This window comes from Lynx canadensis, chromosome E1, assembly GCF_007474595.2.
Source record: "Lynx canadensis isolate LIC74 chromosome E1, mLynCan4.pri.v2, whole genome shotgun sequence".
Taxonomy (NCBI): Eukaryota; Metazoa; Chordata; class Mammalia; order Carnivora; family Felidae; genus Lynx; species Lynx canadensis.
Window position 1 is genome coordinate 38,131,165 of NC_044316.2, and position 25,676 is coordinate 38,156,840.

Here is a 25,676-nt window from a genome sequence, read left to right on the forward strand (position 1 = left end):
GGGTCTCTCTTGCTGCACTCACCTACCTTTTCCGCTCCCAGCGCACTCACTAGGGGCAGCATAGAGTCAGCTCCGAGGGTGGGGGGGCGGGGGGGCTAACAGGGGCCACTGCCACACCTGCCCTCCTTCCTCCCTCCCTGCCCGCAGGCTTCCCATGGGGCAACTAGCATACGGCCAGAAGGGTACTATCTTGGGCCTTGTTAGGTGTGTGACCCTGGGTAAATCTACCTCTCTGAGCCTCCATTTCCTGCTTTGTAAAAATGAGACTCATTAGATCATGGGGCTGTCATTAGAAGAAAACGAGAATCAGGCCTGCTGCTTTGGTAATCAGGAGTGCGCAGTTCTGCCCCAGGTGGGTGCCCATGGGCCTCTCCAGCTGCTGGGCGCTGTGCTGTTCCGGCAAGGCCCTCTGCTCCTGTGTGGCCTCTTCCCGTGCCCTTTGCTGTGTCCACTCAGTGATGCCCTCATTCCTCACTCCCACTCCGTGCAACATGTATTCCTGCACCGTGAGTTGCTCCCCTTGGGTGCTCGGCTTCCCCAGCAGCCATCCAGCTCGCCTTGAAGGAGAGCCAGGCCCCTCCCAGATGGCATAGAACTGGTCAGGCTGTTGAGACCAGAGAACGAGGCCCAGAGAGGGGCAGGGACTGCCCCATGCTTAGCCTGTTTATGGCTGAGTTGGAGTTAGAGCCAGATCTGATTGTACCACTCATCAGAGCCCCTGAATTCCCATCTCACCTGCTTGGGGGTGTTGGTGATAGGGGCGGCCACCCACATCTGCTCTTTATGACCTGACTGGCCTGACTTGGGAAACCACTTCTCTGACCACTGGCCACGAGAAAGGAAAACCTCTGGCAAAGGTTCATGCCCAGGGTCCCAGGTATGGAATTAACCAAGTAATTTCCTGCCAGTGTGGTGGTGGCAGTTGGGGACCAGGGCTCTGGGTGCAGACACCTGAGGATGTGGTTGCACTGTCCCTGTCAAGGGGCATGGCCAGGGGCTATGCCCTTGATCCCAGGCAGAGGAGAGGAGTGGGGGTAGGACCTGATGGCCTGGTACAGAGCCCAGAATGGGCCTCGATTCCTGCCATTTCCTGCTCTGTTTACAGACAGGCTGCTGTCTTCCCTGGGCAAGAGGAAAGGGGTGGGGCAGAGGGCAAGTGCCAAGGTGGCACGAGGCTGGGCACGTGCCTGGTCTCAGACAGTGTCAAAGGAGTGTCAGACACCTGGAGGTGTCACTCTGAGGACTTCTGCCCTCCTCTGGAGCATCTTGATCTCTTTGGAAGCTGACTGCTGACCCGGCGGGGGCAGCTGGAATCCAGGTACCCCAACCCCCACCCTGGGCCCAGAGTCCCCCATCAGTGAGCCTTGGCTCTGCTTATAGCATCTGACGCCAGAGGGGCTGAAAATAGCCCCTGGAGGAGGTGGAGGAGGGGGCTATTTAAAGGGCCTGGGAGGAGCAGAGCTGAGAGGGAGTGAGCACTGATCATGGCGACTGCAGAGCTGAGCTGCCAGGTGTCCGAGGAGGACTGTGAGCGGCGAGAAGCCTTCTGGGCTGAATGGAAGGATCTGACTCTGTCCACGCGGCCTGAGGAGGGGTGAGTGCCAGCCAGCTGGGAGTTCCTCCTCTCCCCTACAACACCCCTCCTGAGGCTCAGGAGGCCAGAGCACAAAGCCCTGCAGAAGTTTCTGGGGGTAGGGACAAGGAGAGGGCCCACTGGGGAGAGTGGAGTCACCCCTTCCGCACCCCAAGTCCTGGCAGCCCCAGGGAGCCCCCTACCCAGCTCGTGACTGGAGGGTAGCAGATTTCAGGAGCTGGGTACCCCCCTCCCCTCTCCTCCCCAGTTGCTCTCTGCACGAGGAGGACACCCAGCGGCATGAGACCTACCACCGGCAGGGACAGTGCCAGGCGCTGGTGCAGCGTTCCCCCTGGTTGGTGATGCGTATGGGCATCCTCGGCCGCGGGCTGCAGGAGTACCAGCTGCCCTACCAGCGGGTGCTGCCACTGCCCATCTTCACCCCCGCCAAGATGGGTGCCGCCAAGGAGGAGCGCGAGGAGACACCCCTCCAGCTGCAGGAGCTGCTGGCACTGGAGACAGCCCTGGGGGGCCAGTGTATGGAGCGCCAGGACGTGGCCGAGATCACCAAGCAGCTGCCCCCTGTGGTGCCTGTCAGCAAGCCCGGTGCCCTTCGTCGCTCCCTGTCCCGCTCCATGTCCCAGGAAGCACAGAGAGGCTGAGAGGGACGGTGACTCGGGCTCCACTGTGCCCACTGTGGGCTGGGCCCTTCCTGGCTAGGACCATGGAGGGCAGCTGCTGGCCATGGATGCTTTGTAGTTTGCCCAGAGTTGGGGGTTAGGGGAGGAGGGAGCCAGAGGCCAGGATGCCTGGGTCCCCTGAGTTCCCAAAGGGAGGGGGGCAAAGACAGTGGACACTAAGGGTAGAGAGCTGGGGGCCAGCACAGCCGAGTACCCCCAGCCCCAGGAGAAGGGACAAAAGATGCTGGTGAGGACAAGAGGTCCCTGAGAGGAATGACCCTGGTCCAGGCTTCAGCTTCAGAGAAAGATGAGGAAAAGTGTTAAGGGGATCTGGAATGCTCTGAGAAGAGGCTTGGAGAAGACTGGCGTGAGGGGGACGTGAAGAAGGCAGAGGCAGAGTGGGGCCCCCAGCATCCTCTGTTAGTGCTGCAATAAATGCTCAATTGTGTTCCAGACTTTTCGTCTCTTTCCTTGTGGGGGCCAGCCCATTGGTGTCCCCCCATGCTCACTTCTGGGAATAGGCCTTGCATCTGAGCTAAATATGGCAGAGCTAGTGGGTACGCTCCATGCTTGGTGGTGGGGGCAGAGGAGACAGGAACAGAGCTGTAAACAGGGTGGCTGTCCAGGCCCCCTTCCATGCCCTGGCTCTGCTGTGCAGTTCCTGGACTCTGTGTCCAGTCCCCTGGCACTGGGCAGTGCCCAGCAGGCCAGCTGGCATCCAGGGTGTGTTTAAATGATCTCATGGAGAATAGGGAGGGGGCTGGCACCAGGATTGTCCTTGGCTGTACCTAAGGGTGTGGATGGGGTCACTGACCCCGAGGCTGACCTACCTCTCAGTTCTGAATCCAGACAGGATCAGTCCTTGGCTCCGGTCAGCCGCTCTACCCACCCTGCCCAGGGAGCCCAGGGTGGGCTGTGGGGAGTGGAGGGTCGGGTTCTTGTCTGTGACCCCTGCAGCTGTTGTGACTCATGTCCCAACCTGATTGCCTGGCCCAACAAGGAGACATGTTCCTCTTGGGACAAGGTGGGGACCGGTGAGGGCACAGAGGTGAGGGCACAGAGGAGGCTAGGGGCCCATCTGGACAGGGGCTCGTAGCCTACCTAGGGCAGAGGTGCATTGGACTGGCCCAAAGGGGTCCACTCCAGGAAGACCATGCAGATAGCTCCATGGAATCCGCTTCCCATTCGGGGGAGAAAGGAGGGGAGACCCTGGCATCTTGACCTGGAGTGCCAAGCAGGACCTACAGGCCTGGCCTGACCCCCGCCCCAAGAAAGGGGAATGCAGTGTGGGCTGGGGAAGGAGAGGGGTCAGAGACCCCAGACTGGTGCAACCCCAAATCCCTTGGCACCGAAGGCCCAGCCCGCGCCCCCTGGCGACCGCGGCAGGCCGGGGAACACCTGCGTCCTTCCGCCCTCACCAGGGACCCGCGTGCCCGACATGGCTAGGATGTTCCGACCTTCTGCCTTCAGAAGCCCCCAGATAAGCGGCTCAGAGCCTGCAGGGCCCGCAGGGAGGCCCCGCTGTTCGGAAGGCTAAGTGCATTAGCCCCGCTCACATCCCCTATCGCTGCTGCCATCGGACGGGCGGGGCCGGAGCTCCGCTCTAGGGCCCCGGGGCGACCGCGACGGTGGCGGAGGCCGGAACGGACTGTCCTTTCCGGAGTGGGTGTGGGGGGCGCTGGGGAACGAGGGTTGGGAGGAAAGGACGAAAGAGGGCTGGAGGAGGGAGGGGGGAGCTGGGGTGACCAAACCAAGGAAAGGGGTGGATGTGGGACGGGGTGTCTCGGAGGAAGGAGAGCCCGCAGGGGGCCGGGCCCGGGGTTGGGACGAGAGCGCTGGGAGGTGGGCAGTGGGACAGCGCCGACTGGACCCTGGGCCAAAGAGAAGGAATGGGGTGCCGGGCGAAGGGGGTGAATGGCCGGGGAGCTGGAGGAGAGCGACGGGAGGAGCTGGGGGCTGGCGGGGCGGGGATCTAAGGGTCTTGGGGGCACGAAGCTGGCTGCCTGGGGCCAGGCCCGGTGAGGCAGAGTGGCGGGGCGCGGGCGCAGCGGAGGAGCGGGGCGGGGGTGGGGGTCACACGTGCCCGGGCCGCCCCACACGCGCCCCGAGTGTCTGCCGCTCGGACACTAAAGGAGATGGATGGGGTGGGGGAAATGCAACGCGGGGCCCCGGGCGGTTCCTGGCGCAGCCGCCGCCCCCGCAGCGGAGGGTCGGGCCGGGACTTGGGCGGCATATAAAGGGACCGCGAAGCGCGAGGACCGGGCGGGCGGCGGCGGCAGCATGAGTGCGGCAGACCCGAATCCCGCTGCGGGCGCAGTCCCCGACTCGGACCCGCACCCGGGCCGGGCGGCGGTCGCCTCCGCCTACCAGCGCTTCGAGCCCCGCGCCTATCTCCGCAACAACTACGCGCCCCCTCGGGGCGACCTGAGCAGCCCGGACGGCGTCGGGCCTTGGAAGCTGAGCTGCTTGGCACAGACCTTCGCCACCGGTGAGCCCGGGGGAAACTGAGGCCGAGAGGACAAGAAGTCATCAGGGAGCTAAAGGGGCATACGCCAGAGCCCGAGGGGGGCCAAGGAGCACAGATAGTTAGGAGTGAAAATAGAAGAGGAAGAGAAGCAATATCCCTTTGCGGGGGCGGGGGGGCATGAGAGACCTGTGAGGAGGGAATGGGGGGGGGGAGCAGATCGTTCACAATTGAGAGGTGAAGTGGGGGATGCAGGAAAGGGCCCCAGATGAAGAGAGACGCCAAGAAAAGAGATGGAAGCAGAGATTGGGGAGGGAAGAGGCAACTGGCGGGGACTGCCCGTCACTGTAGGATTTCCACTTAAGTCTCAGTGTAAGGACAGTTCCACAGATGTGGGACTTGAATCTCAGATTGTCTAAGTTCCTTTCCCAAGGTAAGTCAGTCTGTGTTGGACGGGGTGGGGGGACTCAGATCCAGGTTAGCTAATGTGTCTTCCAGATGGAGATACACTTTACAGAGGAGGAAGGGAATGAGGGAGGGAGAAGCAGGTAAGGGAGAGAGTGACCGAGGCAGGGGATGCTTGGACAGGGCTGGCACCAGGACCCTCTTCCCCTGCGCCCTCCCAGGTGAGGTGTCTGGACACACCCTCATCGACATTGGTTCAGGCCCCACCATATACCAGCTGCTCAGCGCCTGCACCCACTTTGAGGACATCACCATGACAGATTTTCTGGAGGTGAACCGCCGGGAGCTGGGGCTCTGGCTTCGGGAGGAGCCCGGGGCCTTCGACTGGAGCATGTACAGCCAGCACGTCTGCCTCATTGAGGGCAAGGGGTAAGGGAGCTTCCCATGGAGTGGCTGGCAGGGGGGCAACAGAGGACTGAACGTGGGGCGGCCCTGAGCCCTGGTCCTGACCCTGCCTTCTGCCCCTGCACAGCGAGCCCTGGCAGGAAAAGGAGCGCCAGCTGCGAGCCAGGGTGAAGCGGGTCTTGCACATCGATGTGCACCAGCCCCAGCCCCTGGGTGCTGGGAGCCTGGCGCCCCTGCCTGCCGATGCCCTGGTCTCTGCCTTCTGCCTGGAGGCTGTAAGCCCAGACCTTGCCAGCTTCCAGAGGGCCCTGGACCACATCACCACTCTGCTGAGGCCTGGGGGGCACCTCCTCCTCATCGGGGCCCTAGAGGAGTCATGGTACCTGGCTGGGGAGGCCCGGCTGGTGGTGGTACCCATGTGTAAGGAGAAGGTGGTGGAGGCCTTGGTTCGTAGCGGCTATGAGGTGCGGGACCTGCGCACTTACGTCATGCCTGCCTGCCTTCAGACAGGTGTAGACGATGTCAAGGGCATCTTCTTCGCCTGGGCCCAGAAGAAGGTGGGGGTGTGATGGCCCAGTGCACCCTGTGCTGATGGCTCTCATATATCCAGATTCCCTGTCATCTGTGGTGGCACCTAATAAAGAAATCAGTTCCTCCTACTGAGTGTCAGCTGTGTGTGGCTCTTCTGGGAAACAAGGGCCCAGAGCTCTCTCTAGGGTTGTGGGGGTGTGAAAGCCACCAACTCTAGCCCTTTTTTTTTTTTTCCAGAAGCTTCCATGAAGGTAGGTTTCTTTACCACTCATTCTTCCCAAACTAAGGAAAGCCAAGGTCAGCGGGTATTCATTCAGCATCTGCTATGTGCCAGGCACCTATTAGGTCCTTTCAGCCCTCACATTCAGCAGGTCCAATTGTCCTGTTTGCAGGTGAAACTCAGGAAGGTTAAGTAACAAACAGTACTGGAGCCTAGTTCAGGCCAGAAGGGGAGGAGTGGGGAGATAATCAGGAGACTGAAGTGGACAGTGCAGGGGGAAGGAGTTACAATGCAGGCACCAGTTCCCTCTCCCAGAGCCCACTCCCCCTGGACCGGAGCTCCGCCCAGCTCTGCTGCTGCTCTGCATCTGGTCCCTGCCATCCCCACCCCCAGTGCCTAGGTAGAGACCCCACCTGCCTATTGCCTCCAGCCAGGTGTCTTCTCCTTCCCTCCAAGCCCACACTACTCACACAAATGAGCTGAACAAGGGTAGGTGAGGCTGAGAATTTGTTTATTAAGAATGTTCCTTGCTACCCTCTCTCTCACCTTAAAATAGTTCTCAATATAAAAAAAGAAAAAAACAAAAAACAAACCACAGGTCACCCGAGTCTGAGGTTGGAGTCTTAGTACAGTGCCCCGACTCCAGGGAGGGCAAGAGGGCAGGGAAAGAACAAGAATCCAGACTCCCTGCTCCAATCACACAGACTGCCTTTGGATGGAAAGTTTCTGGAGCTTCACATTCTATCCTTGCGGAGCACGAATGTGCCAGGGCTGCTGGCAACTAGCAGGGGTCACCTTTACTGGGGTGCAGGTACAGCGTGGCCCCTGCCTGTCTCTGGGAAGGCCAGAAACCAGACCCAGCCACAATCCTCCTCCCCTACTCCCTCAGGTTGCCCCCCTTCCCAAGGTCCAGGCTGTGACAAAGGGGCTTAGCAGGTAGGTTACTCCGGGAAGGGAAGGCCAACCAAGCCTAGGCAAGGAGACAGAAGGCTGGAGAGGCACAGAGGATCTCCATTTCCCCACCTCCCTCTGACTCCCAAGAGGCTGGTTCTGGAGGGTGATCTTGAGTTGTGTGTGGGCCCTCCGAGATTTGGAGGGCTGTAAAGTGGGGGCAATGGACAGAAACACACACATGCAGCCTGGACACTCGTACCCCCAGCCAGACTTTGAAGATATCCTGGCTCTCTGCCTGGCCTGGGGCCTTGTGCAGAACTAGCACTCAATAGGTACTTGTTGGTGGTAACTCGATACCCCATATTTCTCCAACCTGCCCCCACTGTGTGGTACACTCATGGCACTCACATTCACCCACCTGTCCTGCAGCACACACTTTAAAACCACTCACACCCCACCCCACTCTCCACCCACGCTCATACACACTGTCCCACCCAGCATCCCACACACCTCAGGCCCGTGCCCACCACTCTGTCACCTATGCACTCAGTCTGGTTCACACTCCCGTACACATTCATGTGCAGGCTCTCAACCAGAACAGCAGCAGAGGAGCCAGAGGGATTCCCGTCCTGGGCTCTGTGGGGTTCTGGCCTTGAAGGGGGAAGGAACATAGTGAGGCCTCTTGGGGGTCTGGCTGAAGCAACAGTCAGGGTAAGACCACTCCCCAGTCCCAGGGGCTTAGTCCCTCAAGATCCTATGGGGAGAATGAGACCAACCTTGGAACTTGGATAGCCAAAGAGCAAGAGTCTAGTGCCACCTAGTGGTGCCCTGGAGGAGGGCAGGGGGGTAACAGGAGGGGACCCCACTGTCCCCAAAGGCCTGTGGTACCTGGTTTCCCAGATAGACAAACAGCTGTGGGAACCACCCAGGCACTGAGGGGATGTGGGGAAGAGGCTGATGGGGAGGCAGAGGCAGCTCTCCTCTTGGTGGAGCTAAGAACACAGTTCTACTCCAGTTCTGTTCCAGGAACCAGAGAGGCTGCCCATTCTCTAACCCCAGATGCTGAGAGGCCAAGCCTGAACAGACTCCAAGGCCTGGGAGGGCCATGTGGGGGCAAGCAAGGGGATGGGCAGTTACATGATTCTGGGCCCACACCCTTCATGTCCAAGTTCAAGATGCTAAAAGGAAAAAAAAAATTAATCATCTCAAGGATTATGAGGAGAAGGGGAGCAGCGGGGAGAGGGCAGGACCCCCAGTGGGGCAGACACGCTCCCAGGGCCTTCAGTCCAGCTTGAACTTGGCTTCTGATTCCTTCAGCAGATACAGGCTGTCATCTTCCAGAAAGCTGTGGGCAGAGGGAGGAGCCCACTGAGGTATGGCTTTGAGAGCACCCCGTGGGGGTGAGTATAGGCAGGGGGGGCCAGTGTGCACAGAGGCCTCAGTCTCCTCAAAGGAGCGGGTGAGGATGGGCACAAAGAAGGTGCACACTGGGCAGGGAGCAGCACCCACCTGAAGAACAGGACGTGGACCGGGATGGTGCTGATGTGCCAGATGGCGTGGGCGTCCAGGACCCAGAAGAAAGGTGGGAAGTCGAGCAGCTCAAGCAGGGACAGCCCCTGTAGCAGCAGGACCACCACCATGCACTTGCGCACGTGAGGCAGCCGCCGCTGGTTCCGCAGGCACCAGGCCAGCCACCACACCACGTTCACCAGGCCTGGGTGCGGGCGGGGGGTGGGGAGAGGCTCACTCCCTGGACCTCCTTCTCCCCCCAACAAAACCTCCACCAGCCTCATGCTCTTTGACCCCAGGACCACCTTCAGACTCTCCTGCCAGCCTCCCCTCTCTCCCACCCCAAATTCTTTCCCCTTCCCCCACCCTAAGGGGCTCTCTAGAACCTTCTCCAGGAACAGCACCAAATCCGTACCTCCACCCCAGGCCAGCAGTTCTACAGATGGGCTGGGTCCCCCACTCCCCCATAACCCCAGGAGCCTCAGGTCCCTCCCCGTGCCTCACCAATAGCCACATTGGCCGCCAGGTTGTAGCCATAGTCGAAATGGACGAGGCTCAGGTAGGAGACATGCGCGGTCAGCATTAGCAGCAGGAGGGCCCGAAAGGCACTGGCCACAGCCGGGTGCTGCAGCCCCACGGTCCTGCCCCACCATCCAGAGCTGCTCAGGTGGAGGGCGGCCCGTGCCCAGGGCAGCATTTCCTAAACATCCCTTCACCCCGACATCAGTATGTGGAAGCCACTGCCCTCCTCCCCCCACCAAAACAAGCCAGCCGGGCAGGCCTCCAATCCACCTCCAGGGGCCTGGGATCAAGTGCCTCTGCTCCTTGGAAAGAGCCAATTCTACCCCCCGAGTCCCCATTCAGAACAGCCTGGAGGGTGTGTGTGTGTGTGTGTGTGTGTTGGGGTGCAAGACCCTGGGGACAGCACCCCCAAGGGTGGGTAAGGTGACCCCTTTCTGCCCCCAGTGCCTGATTTTGCCCCCACGGAGGCCAAGATGGGCTCACCTGACGCAGCACAGATAGACAGAGTGTAGGATGACGGTGGACGCACAGAAGTAATCCATTTTCTGAGGACGGGGAGAGCTGGGTGAGGGGCCAGTGTGAGGGGAGGGGAGGTGGAAAAGGTTTTGTATGGGCAGGGCCCCCAGAGGACCCACCAGGGGTGGGGGCAATGGGGGGGGGCAGAGGCGCAGCCGTACTCTAACATGGGGGTCCATGTCTCGTGCCCCTTCTGCCTGTTGCTGGTTCACTCCTGAATTTAACAGTCGGACCCTTGTATTCATATTCTACAACTTTTTAAAATGCATTCAGCAGCGAGGCTTTGGAGGCATCGGTGGAGGTGCCTGCCAAGACTCCAAAATACATGAGCACACCACAGAATCTGGAGCGCAGCCTCGAGTCCCACAGCCCTGCGCCCAAGAACCGGCTGCACCCTTGGGGGGGGTGAGTAGTTCTGCCTTTCCAAGGTTCAGCTGCCTCATCAGTTAAGAAGAGCCAATAATCACACCTACCTCACCAGGGTCAAGTGACGCTCAAGGGCACGAATAGGTTAAAAATGCCTAGCACATAGCGAGTGCTCTGTAAATGGAGTCCCTATGAAACCGAAGAGCTGACCCCCACCTCTTCTGGGCTCCTGTGGGACTGTCCCAAGCAGGAGAGGGGCCGAAGGGGTGCTCACCTCTGTGAGGTCGGTGTCCTTGGTGTGGAAGACTGTGGACCAGAACCAAGCATTGAGGGAGACCTGTAGGGAGGGGCTGGTAAGCATGGTGTCTCGACGTGGGGAGGACCCCTAGAGCATTCACAGGAGTCTCTCTTTGGGGAAGGGGCTCTTTGGAGCAGAGAAGCATGCTTTCCCTTGCCCCTGAAGCCTACTGAACAAACCCGTGCCCTCAGCTTCCCAGAACCCTGAACCCCCTGGGCCATGGGGGCTGCAGCCTCCACAGGTTCCGGCCTGGCCTGGGAACCAGTTCCCAGTTCCGGCACATCCAAGTTCCCTGCTTACTCAATCGCTAAGACAACAGCCCCTGGGGGGACCTTGCCTCCTCCCCCAACTGGCAGGTGATGACAGCCCCACCCTAGCCAGGGGAGCCAGTGACCTCAGCCTCTGGGGGCGGGAATGAAGTGGGTGGGGTGGAGGGGCTCGAGCCAGCTTGGGGTGTGTCCCGAGGAAAGCAAGCAAGGGAGGGAGATCAAGCAGATCCCACTGGGGCCAAGTCTCTATGGAGGAGGCTGGCCAACTGAGCCCAGCTTCCTCCTGGGTGGCCCAGCCCAACCTGCCAGACCAGTGGCTGCTGCTCTGAGGCTCTGGGAGGAACAGAAGGTTGAAGGGGCTGTGGTGGGCAAGGGCCCAGGAGACCATTCGAGGCCTTTTCCCTGGAAATTAACTGCAAGGAGACAGTACAAAACATCTTGCAAATGAGTCCTAGACCTTGTGGGAGTCAGCGCTGTATCCATGGTAGAGCCCAAATCACTGAAAGAAGGGCGGGCTAAGGTGGAGGTTCCCTACATTGGGCTGGGAAACTAGTGACAACTGGTCAGAGGAAAAGAACCGGCAGCCTGAGGTCCGCCCTAGAATGCCCTAGAGATAGAGAGGGATGCCCTAGGGTGGGACAGGCCTGCCAAAGACAGGTAAAGGCCAGGAGCTGCTCACTTGGGTCCAGGACAGCAGGAAGACTGGCCAGGCACAGGACAGAAGAAGCAGGGAAGAGGCCTCTCTATCCAGTCCTGCAGCAGGGTCAGACAGTGGGATGGGTTCCCTATCGCAGGCCTGAAGGGGCTTATGAGAGAATGGGAAGAGCAAAGGGGTGGAGGCAGGCAAGACTCTGTGCAAAGCCAGTCAGCACTAGAGGTCTCTGGAAGCTCAGGTAGCCCCATGCAAGCCTGTCTGGCCTGGGTCCTAGGCTGAATCTCTCGGCTTATGTTCCTCATGACCTGGACAAAGGCCCTGCCCTCTGGGCCTGAGCTTTCCCCTGTGACTAGTCAGGAGCTAGCCTAAGTGATCCTTTGTCCCTTTCCAGCCCTGACATCAGGTGATTATTCTAAGTCTGGTTGCTTGCTCTTTTGAAGATGGCCATCCAGTCCCATCCCTGGGTCTGCCTCTTCCCCAGAGATGGTATATGAGGCATGGTCTGGAGGCTGGAAAATGGGACAGAACAGGGTGGCTTCTCAGACACTGCTCCCACGAGGTCTGTGACGCTCAGGGTCAGCATGGAGAGAGGAGCAGACTTGGGTCTGGAGACAGAGCCCAGGAGATCACATGGGCCAGGTCTCCAGGGAAGGCCAGGAACAGGGACACTCTTGGGGAGGAGAATGGCCCCAGAGCCAGTATGAGAGGGAGGTGGAGGGGAAGGCAGCAGGGACTGGCAGCCAACCAGGCCTCCTTGTCACCCACAGCAGGAAGGGAGAGGTGACAAGAGGACTGAGCTAAGTGGTGGCTGGAACACTGGAAGCGGGGGAGAGGGAGCACAGGGTCAGGGCTTAGCTCTACAGGATGGAATGGGAACTGCTTGGTCCCCTGTCCAACTGCCTCCCCAGGGTGCCTCCCACTTATAGAGACCCACCTGAAGCCTGGACTCTGCACCCCTGAAATGTCCCCTCTCCCCTGGGAAGTGTCCCATTATGAGGGACTCCTCTTCTGGCCCTCTCCTCAGACTTGGGAGATAGTGTCATTAAGAATGCAAGGCCAAGGGTCAGACTACCAGGGTTCAAATCCTAGCTCTGCATTTCCCGTGTGTCCTTGGGCAAGTTATTTAGCCTTGCTGTGCCTTGGTTTTCTCCTCTGTAAAATGGGAATAATCATAGTCTTGACAAGGATTTAATGAGCAATACAAACACAATGTATAGCACAGTGCCCAGGACAGGGTAAACCATTAGGTATTATTTGTTCCCAGTTTGTTGAGCAGAATGGGACTCTTACATCTCTCCACAGACCTGAAGCTAAGGAGGCCAAGTCTGCCTCCCACTCTCCCTGAAGGCCAAAGGAGTTCAGGGGGAGAAGAGGTGGTCTCCCCACGGCTGCCTCGGCCCACCCCACTGTTCGTGCTAGAGGCAGAATTTCCAGAGCCTCCATAATAAGACAGACCCTGGATTCAAGTTCTGCCTCAGCCCCTAAATAGCTGTATGATCTTGAACCAATAACATCTCTGAGTCTCAGTTGTCTCATCTAGCAAATGGGGTTAATAATAATAATACCCACTGCATAAGAGGGTCCTGAAGATGATGTCTGTAGAATGTCTGGCACAAAGAAGCCACTCAATAAACAGCTGCTGTTACGGCTGCCTGGCACATAGTAGGTATTCCCATAAATGTCAGTCTCCCCCCAGGAGTCACAGAAGAGATACTGTTTCTCTTCACTCAGAGTTTGTAATCAAGACTCAAGCAAAGGGGACAGACAGACGGGGAAGGAAGGGAAAGGTTCCAAGCCTCAAGTGTATGGCTGCTCCCAGACTCCTCAGCCAAGCTTGAGCAGGATGGGGGGAGGTAGATGGTAGCTGGCCAATCAGACAGGCCAGGAGGGTGCTGGGCTGCCCAGCAGGGCCCCAGGAGCTTTGTGTAAACACTGAGGAAAGGGGGAGGCCAGGGGCAGGGTGCCAACAGGGTGGAAATGGAAGGGGACAGGGAAGGCTGGGTGAGGGAGAGCGGGAGGCTGTTTCAGTCTGTTGGAAAATAAGAAAATTGAGACAAAAATATCACAGCCGTGAAACTGGTTGGATGCCAAATGAGCCAGATCTGTCAGGAATTCGACCCCAGTGCTAAGCCCCAGTGCTCGGGGCTGTCATTGACACCGTGGTGGTGGGGACATGTGGGTCTTTAAATAGCTCAGTGTCTCAGAAGTGGGGGAGGCAGAATGTTAACTATGACGCCTGCTGCCACCCTGCCCCCCTCCCAGAGGCCACAGTGTCTCATCCCCTGCCTCAGTCAGGGCAACCCTGCTCCGCTTCACTCCTGAGAGAGAAGAGGGGAAGAGGCAGATGGAGTTGGGGGAAAGATGGCTTCTTCCACCATCGAAAAAGATTCCTTGATTTCCTGCCATTCTCTGACCAATGGGAAGTCCTTCCTGAAGTCTAACCATCCTTCTGCTGCAGACTCAACCTGTCTCTTCTGGTAGTTTCCTCAGCAGAGGTAGAGCACAGTCAGTCCCCACCTCCATCAAGCATCCTGCAGAGACGGTTTGGGCTTTGCTGGCACTCTCATCCTCTCACCTCTACTTCTCAGGACCTTTCTTCACTGGGCAAAGGGGAGGGAAACTGGTTTGGCCTCCTGGCTCTACAGACAACAGGGGCCCCCAGCTCCCTGAAGTCAAAGGTCTGTGATGTGCAGAGCTTTGGCAGCTTCCCAGCCCAAGCCCAGATCCAAATGTCAAGGCAGAGGCTCCCTTCTGGTGCCAGCTTCATCAGCCCTGCTGGGGCAGGGTCTCCTCGTTTCCCAGGAAAAAAGACTGAGAGAACCCCCTGCCCACCCCACTGCCCAAGACTGAACCTGGAAAAGGCCTTCCCGTCCTATCCCAACAGAAATCAGGAGCCCCACTCCTCCAGAAGACCCAGCCCAAGACAAAGTCCACTGCCACACCCTCCATTCAGCTCAGGATCCCTCCCTCCTATAAACACAGGCGCACAGGACTAAAGATCAAGTGTACAATCCAGACTGGGTCATCAGAGGGAGTGTGGACACTGAGACTCTGTCCCTCAAGGACCTAGTGATAGCATGAGGAGGTTCTATGTCCCAGAGCCCCATATTCCGTAGGATGTCCTAAGACACGGGCCCCAGGTATCTGCCCTCTCTCAATCTAACATCTCCTGCTCTGTCCCTCAGGGTCCTCGGTCACACTGGACTACAAGGGTACTGGGAGGCGTGACCCTCACCAAGAAGGAAGCTGAGTGGCACATGCCAGTGAAATGAAAGACCCACGAATCAGGGAGATCAAGACGAGCGTTGTGACGTGACCACTGGCAAGGGCTGGGACCCTCTGAGTTCCCTCAGACCCGTGCATCTCTCCAAGGAGGCTCTAAGCTTTGTTCAGGGAGTTCAGGCAGGCAGGGCTGTCCAGTGCTCTCAGGCAGGGCTGGGGGCGGGGGGTACAGGCTGTGGGCCCAGAAAGCAGCGACCCCTGGAAGAACCCCAAGGGACAGGTGTACTCTCCTCAGCTTCTCGGCCCTTCCTGCTTTCTTGGCCAGGACCAAATTCTTTCCTCTGAGAGAGGCCTAAACAGGAAGTGGTGGTTCTATCCCTCCCGGGCCGGTGACAGGGCATGCGGATGCCAGCCCCCTGCCTATGCGAGAGCTCCTGCCCCTCAGCGCTCAGAGCCCTCTCTGTGCCACCTCACCTCCCTCCACCGCCTTGCACTCAGCCACACCGCAGCCAGGCTGACCTTTCCAAGGCTGCCTATCCCGGTGCCCACATCCTCCAGCTTCCATCCCATTGCTGCTGCTGGGCCACCAGCCTGGAATGCAGAAATCCAACCTCTTCTCCCCTCATCTGTATGCGTCTAGGCCTTATCGGGCCTGTGAGTCCCCGATGGAGGCTCTCTCCCTCTCTGGGCTTCCCTGGAAGACTTCTCCACTTAGAGGACACGTCTCCCCACCTTACTACTTCGAGGGCTCTCTACCAGAGCCCTCCTCGGCTCTGCCTGCATTCTGCCTCCTGGGCCAGCTGGACCAGTGCTTCCCACCAGGCTTAGCTTCTTGAGGCAGGTGCCTCAGTTCCCACAAGTGCTAACTCCTGCCTCTACCCGCAGCAAATGCTCAACAGACATTTATCATGGAGACAGCCCAGGAGAGGGGCTAAGTGCTCTGACAGCCCTGGAGTCAGTCCTGTCTCCACCAGTCACCAACTTGTGAGCTGGTGACTTTGACAAGGTTTTCCCTCTCTGAGCCTTACTCAGAGCTCACGGTGGTATTATGAGGATTGAATGAGAAAAATATATGTAAAGTACTTAGGACAATGCCTGTTACGCAATTCATATAACACTTATTATTAATATTTGTTAAATAGAAAAGATTACGAAGGATCAACATTTCCCAGAGGCTTAACCAGCCTCCCCGCCCCTGCCCTCCTTCCAATCCCCAGCTCCTAAGTCTGAGGCTTGGCCTGGACTTCTTAGCACCCCCACACTACCAGTTTTCCTAAGGTCCTCAGAGACCTCAGGGTGGCCAGATCCAGGGTGTCCTAAAGTTCTCTTGATTGTCCAGCAGAATTCAAGAGGACGGCCTACCCTCTCCTCCCTGTTCTTGTCCCAGGGCTTCCCAACCACACGGTATCCTAGTTTCCCACCTACCCCTCCAGCCACTCCTGACTCTGTCGCTGGCCCATCCTTCTTGATCTAATCATTATGTTTGGGGCTCCTCAGGGCTCCATCCTAGATCCCTTCTCTTCTTGCTAAGCTCCCCTTGGTGATCTCATGCACACTCATGGCTTCTATCACTCTCTCATAAGTGGGAACACCGGGTTATTCCTGATTCCTCTTTCCTCATCTAACCTACGACTGAGGCTTGTCAACACAGCTAAGATAGTAAGAGTGCAGACTCTGGGGGCACCTGGCTGGCTCAGTCAGTAGAGCATGTGACCCTTGATCTCAGGGATATGAGTGAGTCCAAGCCCCACGCTGGGCATGGTGTCTACTTAAAAAAAAAAAAAAAAAGTGCAGACTCTGGAACCAGATGCCTGGGTTCAACCTCTGGCTCCTAGGGCAGGTTACTTAACCTTTCCAGCCCTTGGTTTCCATCTGTAAACTCGGGATAATAATACTACCTATCTCATAAGCTATTTATGCGATTAACAAGGTTAATATTTATAAAATGCTTAGAATGGTGCCTGACATACAGTAAGAGCTATGCATGGGTTTGTTAAATAAATAAAATAAATGAAAAATTTTAAAGTCAACTCAAAACATAGCTCAAACATAGTTCTCTTCAATAACCCCCCTTCCCCCCCCCACCAGTCTAGCTACTGTGCCCTATGCTAAAACTAACTAGCTGCCTGCATCCACTCTTACCCCTCTAATCTGTTTGCTACACAGTAGCCAGAATGAGTTTTCCAAGCAAATCTATTCATGAAACCTCTTCTCTCCGACCCTCATTGCTTCCTGATGCTTTGAAAGTCCAGACCTAAAGTGTTAATGTGCCCCCCAGGCTCTCCATGGGCTAGCCCCATTCACTGCCTACCTGCTTACCTGTCGTACCTACTCCCTGGCTTCCTGTATGGCCGACCCCCTAACCTTTCAGGTTCTCACTCTCTTCTGCCTGTCCACATTCTATGTCTTCTATGTAGATGACTCCTCCTACTCTCCCTGCATTCACCTAGCTAACATTCATTCATCATTCCAATCTTACCTCAGAGGCCCCTTCCTCAGGGAGGCCCTCCCTGATTGCCCTGTACTGGTCTAGTACCCCATCACACACCCCTACAACACATCTCCACTGCACTTTCCCCAGAACTGTACTTTTACGTTCAATTGTGTGCTTGTGTGGTTACTACCGGAGGAACCTGACTTTTTGTTTTTGTTTTTGTTTTTGTCTTTGTTTTGTTTTGTTCAAGTAAGCTCCACCTCCAATGTGGAACTTGAACTCACGACCCTGATATCAAGAGTTGCATGTTCTATAGGGCGCCTGGGTAGCTCAGTCGGTTAAGCATCTGACTCTTGATTTCAGCTCAGGTCTTGATCTCAGGGTTGTGAGCTCAAGCCCCTCACTGGGTTCCATGCTGGGTGTGAAGCCTATTAAAAAAAAAAAAAAAAAAAAAGAGGGGCACCTGGGTGGCTCAGTTGGTTAAGCATCCGACTCTTGGTTTCGGCTCAGGTCATGATCTCATGGTTCATGAGTTCAAGCCCCACACCGGGCTCTGTGCTGACAGTATGGAGCCTGCCTGGGATTCTGTCTCTCCCTCTCTCTCTGCCCCTCCTCTGCTCTCTGTGTCTCTCAAAATAAATAAACTTAAAAAAAAAAAAAAAAAAAGAGTTACACACTCTATGACTGAGCCAGCCAGGTGCCCCCTGTCTGTTTTTATATACTTTTGGATCTCCAGCACCCAGCAAAGTGCCGAGCACATAGTAGGCTCAATACATGAATTAATGGCTGCTTTGGTGGCAGGAAGGTGAATGAGCAGACTGTTTCCCTAAGGCTTACAGTGGGGTCTCTGATTGCAACCTCTTACTCTCATACCCCCCCCCCCAAGGTTGTCACAGTTCATATGTGTACCCTAGTCCATGTTTCTCACACAATTCCAGGCTTCTCTGACCAGTCACCTGTAAAGCTCAGAGCCCTCTCTGGATACTCACATGGAACATATTTCGACTTCTCAGGGATGGTCTAAGACCAGGCTGAGCTCTACATAGACTACTGTGACTGCCGTACCTCCAGACCTGGACTAGGATTGACATTGCTTTGAGTCTTCGGGGTGGGGGAGGGGGTGGGGGGGGGCCCAGAAAGACCTGTGGTCCCAGCATGCTCCCTAGCACCCATCTCCCTTCTGTGCTTGTAAATTGCCCTATGGGGTCTCTTAGTGGCCTCCTCCCTCCCTTCCAAATATCCTGGCCTAGGACTCTGCTAGAAAGGTAAAGTCTGATTCAGCACCTTCCCTGTGTTCTCCCTAGGCCTGACCACCCCACAGCTGCAATTTTAGACCTGGAAATCAGAGGGGAAGGTAGGTGAAGGGAAGCTCCTGTTGCGTGAGAATGGGGATCTAAGGGTTCCTCCTTCCTAGATGATGGCGTACAGCAGGAATACTGCCAAGTTACCTACCCAGGCGAAGGCCACGCAGGTGGGATACATGGGGGAGGAGGCTGGCACGGAGGTATGGTAGCGGCAGAGCATCACCAGGCTGGCCAAGCCGTTGAGGAAAGAGGCCATGGCAGAAGCTGGCTCTTGGAAGAACAGGAACCGGGAGAAGGGCCACTGAAAAGGGAGCACATGGAGGGGGCCTGAGCAGCAAGCAACCCCCAGCTAGCCCAACATGCTTTTCCTTGACATGCCACATCAACAGGTCCTCAGTTGGCTCCTTAGCTCTGGTCCTCCGCCAAAGCCTCACGTATAGTCCCTCTTTGGGTCAATGAGCTCTCCTCCAGTCCTTAGCTGAAGGTCATCCCTCTATCTTGGCCAGCACTCACAGCACTATAAGCCTGGTCTCTGGGAAGAACAGATGGGCCAGTGTAGACGGCTCAGTATGGTCTGGTAGAAACAGCCTAGACTTGCCATCAGGAAGACATAGATCCTAATATACTCCTTCTCTACCACTGGCCACAGGCCTCTGAGCCTCCGCTTCCTCTGACAAATTGGGGAAAATAATTCTTGCCAACCTCAATAGTCCAGAACAAAATCATAGTGGATGAAAAAAGCACTAGCAAACCATGACTCACTGGGCAATCTGAGGGGGTATTACTATTTTAATCTGAACTTCTACTGAAAAAGCAAAAGAAAGCATGCTGTGGAGGGTCAGAAAATTTGTCCTCGTAGCAAGGACATTCAACCACCCTAAGAACTCCAGCATGGCTGAGACCACAAAGCTTCCCAGACCTTGTTATTCCAAATCTAGAGCCAGGATACATTGGTTCCATCTGATTATATGAAAACCAGCAGATTTTGAGAACAGGTACCCGCCCCAAACACACGCCCATCACCCCACAGCTCAGACTGCTCGGATGGTGTGGTCTAACTGGGGGGTGTCTTACTCCTACCACACTGCCACCATACACTTCTCCTGACCCTCCAACTCACCTTGCCATGGAACTGAGGCACTTTGTGACCTTCCTTCAGGTAGAGGCCAACAGTGACCCACATACACTCATACTTACAGTCGTCCTGACAGGTCCAGCCTGAAACAGAGAAATGTGACCTGGTGAACTCCTTATCATGGGAGGCACAGAGAGTGCAGATGGGACTCAAGCTCAAATGCAGGCTAAGAGGGCCTGCAGGGTGGAGAGGACCAGAAGAAATCTCAAAATGCTGGCTTCCCGCTAGGATGTACGAGAGATGGTAAAACATACACATGAGGGAAAAAAGTATGTGTTTGTGTGCATGTGTTTTAGGGGACGGGGATGTGCAATGAGCAAACAGAGATGTTTTTCTCTTCTCCTTTCACCAAGATGGGAACTTCGGCATCTGGTGGACTCATTAGTGGATAGGTGGGTTTATGTTTGCTCTTCCTGAATTTAGGCTTTGCTCTCACTTGCCAGGGAAGAACTCTTGCCATCTTACCCCCGTCCTATGAAAATGAAGCCCAAATTCTTCACTCTGACTTTTGAGCCCCCAAATTCCTTTTCCAGCTTTATTTTCTATACTCCTTTTCAGGCACCCCGCACCCTGCTCCCTGAGTAAACCAAGCTACTGGATATGCCCACATCTGCCCAGGGCCTCCACTCTCTCCGTTCGCTCTGGAACGCAAAGGTATAGTAAAGAGAACAAACTTGTAGTCGGACAGGCCGCAACTGGAAATTCCACTTTACCACTTACTGGCTGTGTGACTTTGGGCAGGGCACTAACCTCTCCGAATTTCCCCATTGTAAAACTGGGTTAAGAGAAACTACCTTATAGGGCTGTGAAAATTAACTGACCTATTGTGACACCTGTCACACGACAGGTGACCACTATGGCCACAGGTCCAAATTTAATGTATCCATCTTGAAGCCCTTCCATCACAGAACGTTCCAAGATGATCACGGTCCCTACCCTCTCAAAGCAAGAAACGATTCCTTCCTGCCATATGCTCCTACTGCTTGCCCTAGGGTCCTCTAGTGCTCAAATCATCCTTTACCTTGCACTGGAGAAGGCTAATGTCCCTGTGCAGACTGTGACCCCGAACAGCAGGATGCTGGTCTGATTTCAGTGTCATTCTAGGGCCTGTACCCAGGAGTATTAAATAACTTCCCATTTGACTGAATAAATAAAGTGAAACATGAAAGCTTCTGGGAAAGTAAGACCGTCTGATGATGCTCTAACCACCCTGGGGCTCCATTCACACACACAACAACGGACCCCGGGGGAAGAAGGTAAGGCTCGAAGGTTGTTTGGGGGCGCAAGGGGCGGAGCCAAGGCGAGGGGCGGGGCTTGATGAGGGGAGGGGCTTACCTGCTAGACTCATGTAGATTGGCTGGCGGGAGCGGAAGTGCCTCAGTGCGCCCCCTGAGCAGTTCCGCTCCTCGCACCGGTGCACGCAGTCGCGGTACACCGGCTCGCGGTCGCCCTGGGAGCCGCTTGCTAGTGCGGCTGCCCCAGCCAGCAGCACCAGCCGCGCGGTCCGCCCGGCCATCCCTTCAATCTGGCCCTCCGCCGGCGGAGCAGCTTAAGAGCCTTCACTTCCGGAGTAACAGGAAGTGCCTTGTGTTCTTTTTTCTGCTCTCCGGTGACGTCCACGCACTTTAAATAAAAGTTCCCGGATTGCTGTGGGCGCCTGCCCCGCCCCTCGTCTTACTGTCATCTGCATATATCGAGGCGGCAGGGTTAAGAGAAGGGGGACGCCAGGTGGCTTAAGGAGCAAAATAAATTGTTGTGTTTTATTTTTCTTTTTTCTATCAATATACGTCTTGTTTCTTCTCCATGGTCTCTGTATTTGAAGTACGGTTATTATTCTTTCACCAGCCCCCCCCCCCGTCGGGTTTCGCTTCCTAGTGCACCTGGAACTGCCCGTGTCTTTCCCCATCTCCCCTGGCACCACCCTGGTTAAAGACATCACCATCATCTGTCGCCGAGACTGCCGCAGTAGTCCCTTTCCGAGTCTCCCGGAAGGGAGACTTTTGTCTCCTCCTACCTTTGTCCTCTCCAGTCCGCGTTCCGTTTCCAAATTCAAATTTGACCCTGTCACTTTTGTTCTTAAAATTCTTTACTGGCTCCCAAGTACCTCGGGATAAAATCATGACTCCACAAACCCTGTACGATCTGGCCCCTGCGCCAGAGCCAAGGGGCCATGTTTCTCAACCCTCCCGGCCTTGCCTTATCTGTATCATTTGTAGTCTCAGGCGTGCTTATTCTTCTAGGCTCAGTTAAAAAAAAATTTTTTTTAACGTTTTATTTATTTTTGAGACAGGGAGAGACAGAGCATGAACAGGGGAGGGTCAGAGAGAGGGAGACACAGAATCTGAAACAGGCTCCGGGCTCTGAGCTGTCAGCACAGAGCCCAACGCGGGGCTCAAACTCACGGACCGCGAGATCATGACCTGATCCGAAGTCGGACGCTTAACCGACTGAGCCACCCAGGCACCCCTTCTAGGCTCAGTTTAAACACCACTTCCGAGGGCGGTAACACCTGGAGGATGATATAAAATACAGTGGTATGTTTTCCCTAGGCAGGGTGGGGACCTCTGCTGTCTTGTTTACTACTCTACTTCCAGCACTAGTACACAATTTGTATCATGTTAGGCGCTAAGAACGCATCTCTTCTTTCTTCCCTCCCTCTCTTCCTTCCTTCCTTCCTTCCTTCCTTCCTTCCTTCCTTCCTTCCTTCCTTCCTTTTTAAATGAATGAACAATATAATTCAACGTTAAAAAATTGGGTGCTAAATCCATCAGCGTGATTTAGATGAGGCTGAGATCCAAGAGGTGTAACATTTCAAGGAAAATCAAGAGAAGGACTTTTGGGAATAGGATACTTGCTTTAACATCCACTCCTCCTGCCTACACCACCACAGCACACACAAATATGCCCATCTCGTTGAAGCATGGAAGCCTTGTAGCCTAGATGCATAATTAGTGTGTGTAGATTAATGACAGCCTTTCCTCCTCTCCCACTCTCCACCCCGGGTCAACTTTTCCTTTTTATATTGATTGAGAAGTGAAATGAACATGAAGTAAAATTGTATTCCATTCACTTATTCATTTAGTAAACATTTCCTGAGTTCTTAGCTCTAGCACCAGGCTAGGCAAGGCACAACTCCAGGAGGCACCATTCACATTGTATTTACTGTGAATGGCGCTCAGGGGTGCACCATTCACATTGTATTTTCTGTGATTAGTGCCTCTTCAAGTTAAGTACAACATGAATAGTGCCCCCTGGAGTTGAGCACCCAGTTGATACGGATTGGGAAGCTGAAAAGAACAAAACAACTACTCAGCCCTCCAGGAGCTGACAGGGAAACAATCTAGTACTAATACTACTTTGCGTCTGATAGACCAGTCCTTTCCTACTACATTATTTCATTTTGTCCTTAATATGATTCTGGGATGAATCTTTTAATGAGCACGTCCATTTAAAGACGAGGAAATTTTAAGTTGCGTGGCTGGCTCAGTTGGTGGCGCATGCGACTCTTTTTTTTTTTTTTTTTAAGATTTTATTTTATTTTTTTAAGTCTTAATTTTTTTAATGTTTATTTATTTTTGAGACAGAGAGAGAGCAGGGGAGGGGCAGAGAGAGGCAGACATAGAATCCCTAGCAGGCGCTGCACAGTCAGCACGGAGCCTGACAAGGGACTCAAACTCACAAAACCGTGAGATCATAACCTGAGCTGAAACCGAGTCGGACGCTTAACTGACTGAGCCACCCAGGTGCCCCTAAGATTTTATTTTTAAGTAATCTCTACACCCAACATTGGGCTACGGTTCGAACTCACAACTCCTAGATCAAGAGTGGTACACTGTAACAACTGAGCCAACCAGGAGCCCCGCAACTCTTGATATCGGGGTTGTAAGTTTGAGACCCTGTTGGGTGTAGCGATTACTTAAAAATAAAGTCTTAAAAAAAAAATAAGATAGGAAATTTAGAAAAGAGGATGAAATCCTAACAAAGCAGGATTCTCCCTTTGAGAGTAATCCGAGCTAGAGATAGGGCTCTTTTAAAACCTTTACACTTCCGATTTTGGAGGCCTCATCCTATATTACATGAACCGTTAAAAACAAAGGGAAAATGTTAACAAAACAAAACAAAACAAAACAAACAGCTTCATGTAGTGACATGTGTGGAGTTATAGAATTGGATAATGTAAATCGGGAAAAGTTGTAAGGGAATGGGGAGGGAGGAGAAAGCTACTTTGGATTGGGTGATCAGAGAAGGCCTTTTTGAAAATGTGACGTTTGAGCTGAAACCTAGGTGACCAGAAGGAGCCAGCCCTGTTAACACCTGGGGGCAGATTGTTCTAGGCTGAGGGAATAGTCAGTGCAAAGGCCCTAAGGCAGGAACTAATTTTGGCGTCTTTGAAAAACAGAAAGGAAGCCTATGTGGCTGGAAGGCCAGAGACCAGATTCTGTCAGGTCTTGGGTCACAGTGAAGAGCTTAGGCAATGGAAAGCCATTGGGAGATGTTTTAGCGCTGGAACAAATGAAATTTATGTTGAAAACATTTACTTTAGGGGTGCCTGGAGGGCTCAGTTGGTAGAGCATGCAGCTCTTGATCTTGGGGTTGTGAGTTGGAGCCCCATGTTGGGTGTAGAGGTTACTTAAAATAAAAAAAAATTAAGTTAAAAAGTAAAACATTTATTCTGTGAAGAGGGCAGGGGGTAGGATTAAAAGAGGGCAAGAGCAGCATTCGGGGAGATCAAAGGCTAGTGCTTTCACCTGATAGAGGTTTAGTCTAGCTGGTGATGGAGGTGGGAAAAGCACAGAGGAATCGGTAGATCTCAAAGAGCTACTGGACGTAAAAGGGCAAAAAAACCCCAAAAACAAAACGAAAACAAAAACAGAAAAATAACAACAAAAGAAGAATCAACAACGTGGGTCCAGTGAATGAAATCATCTGAAACTGAAACTGCCTCACCAAATCAGGACTTCATGATTGCCACAGTTTTGTGCTTCTGGAAGCTTCCTAGCCTACTCTTCCCCAAACCAAAAGCCAGAGGCAAAAATGTCCTCATTCACATCCCAGTAGTCTGGATCTCTAGCAGCAAGCCAGGTGAGTTCCGAGTTCTGAAGGGTTGAGTAGAGCAGGAAAACTCAGTGTTTGTGAAACAAAGAATCTGGAACCTGGAATCTGGCAGAGGGGCGGCTCAGTGGGGCTTTCAGGGAATAAGCATGGGGTTGAAGGGGTCGCTGCCCCCACACAAGGTCTAAAACACTGCAACCAGGAACTCTTCAGTCCAACTCTCATATTTCACACAGCAAAATGAAAGCCTTATTCAAGCCCACACAGCCCAGCTACTATCTGAGAAAGGATCCCTAGATAAACCGAGACGCACGTTAGATGGCCAGCACAAACAGCACAGGATATGGGAGCACAGTCCATGGGCCAAGATGGAAACCACGTGTACTTCTCCTATAGGCATTAAAGCCAGGGAAGGCTGAGGGTGCAAGAATGCATTCTGTCTTAGCAAAGCAACCTAGAGAGAGAGAAAGGCAGATTCCTCAGGCCTTGGGCCTGCATTCCTGACATGGGGTGACAAGGGTTGAGGGAGGCGATCAGCAGACCCAGGGGTAGCGTGTCTGGTATGTCAATTTAGGCTCTGCTCTTTGCTACCTAGGGCCTAGGCCTAACCCTGGGCTCCCAGTGGCTAGGTAGCAAGTGTTCTTAAAGGGCCACTTTAAATTTTTTTTTTCAACGTTTTATTTTATTTTTGGGACAGAGAGAGACAGAGCATGAACGGGGGAGGGGCCGAGAGAGAGGGAGACACAGAATCGGAAACAGGCTCCAGGCTCTGAGCCATCAGCCCAGAGCCCGACGCGGGGCTTGAACTCACGGACCGCGAGATCGTGACCTGGCTGAAGTCGGACGCTTAACCGACTGCGCCACCCAGGCGCCCCAAGGGCCACTTTAGAAGGGAAGATTTTCTCATCAGAAGCTTTCAAATTACTTTCCTATGGCCCCAGGGAGGCTTTGTGCCCACTCTTGGGGGACTCCTTCCAAATAACTAATTCATAGACACTTCCCCAGCAACTCATGCCCCAGACTCAAGGCCCTATGGGGTAGGCACCAGTTTGTGGCCTGAACCTCGGACTGTGGACCGTCCCCTCCCTTTTTCTGTTTATTTTCAGTCCTCTGACCCCAGGCTTGCTGGTGAGGTAGGCAGAAGGGAGGAGACTCTGGTGCCAACAAACAGACACACACACACACACACACACACACACACACGCACACATGGCCTCCTGTG

At 54.7% G+C, this 25,676-nt stretch overlaps 3 protein-coding genes across 4 annotated transcripts; 2 read left to right on the forward strand and 1 right to left on the reverse strand.

The window, feature by feature from the left end:
• The first annotated feature begins 1,182 nt into the window (after positions 1-1,182).
• Positions 1,183-2,708, forward strand: LOC115500617 (titin-cap). Its single transcript, XM_030295161.1, has 2 exons — positions 1,183-1,594; positions 1,842-2,708. The coding sequence occupies exons 1-2, from the start codon at positions 1,485-1,487 to the stop codon at positions 2,233-2,235; spliced, it is 504 nt and encodes a 167-aa protein (XP_030151021.1). The 5' UTR covers positions 1,183-1,484; the 3' UTR covers positions 2,236-2,708.
• A 1,585-nt stretch (positions 2,709-4,293) lies between these two features.
• Positions 4,294-6,186, forward strand: PNMT (phenylethanolamine N-methyltransferase). Its single transcript, XM_030295889.2, has 3 exons — positions 4,294-4,741; positions 5,344-5,551; positions 5,655-6,186. The coding sequence occupies exons 1-3, from the start codon at positions 4,393-4,395 to the stop codon at positions 6,094-6,096; spliced, it is 999 nt and encodes a 332-aa protein (XP_030151749.2). The 5' UTR covers positions 4,294-4,392; the 3' UTR covers positions 6,097-6,186.
• Positions 6,187-6,772: 586 nt separating this feature from the next.
• Positions 6,773-21,019, reverse strand: PGAP3 (post-GPI attachment to proteins phospholipase 3). 2 transcript variants are annotated; one of them, XM_030296014.1, is made up of 8 exons: positions 20,738-21,011; positions 19,388-19,485; positions 18,416-18,568; positions 10,360-10,422; positions 9,687-9,748; positions 9,186-9,322; positions 8,682-8,886; positions 6,773-8,517 (listed from the first exon to the last, which is right to left on the reverse strand). In XM_030296014.1, the coding sequence occupies exons 1-8, from the start codon at positions 20,916-20,918 to the stop codon at positions 8,454-8,456; spliced, it is 963 nt and encodes a 320-aa protein (XP_030151874.1). In that variant the 5' UTR covers positions 20,919-21,011; the 3' UTR covers positions 6,773-8,453. The 2 variants fall into 2 exon arrangements, with proteins under 2 accessions (XP_030151874.1, XP_030151875.1); XM_030296015.1 differs by lacking the exon at positions 18,416-18,568 and having other exon boundaries at positions 20,738-21,019.
• Positions 21,020-25,676: the final 4,657 nt, after the last annotated feature.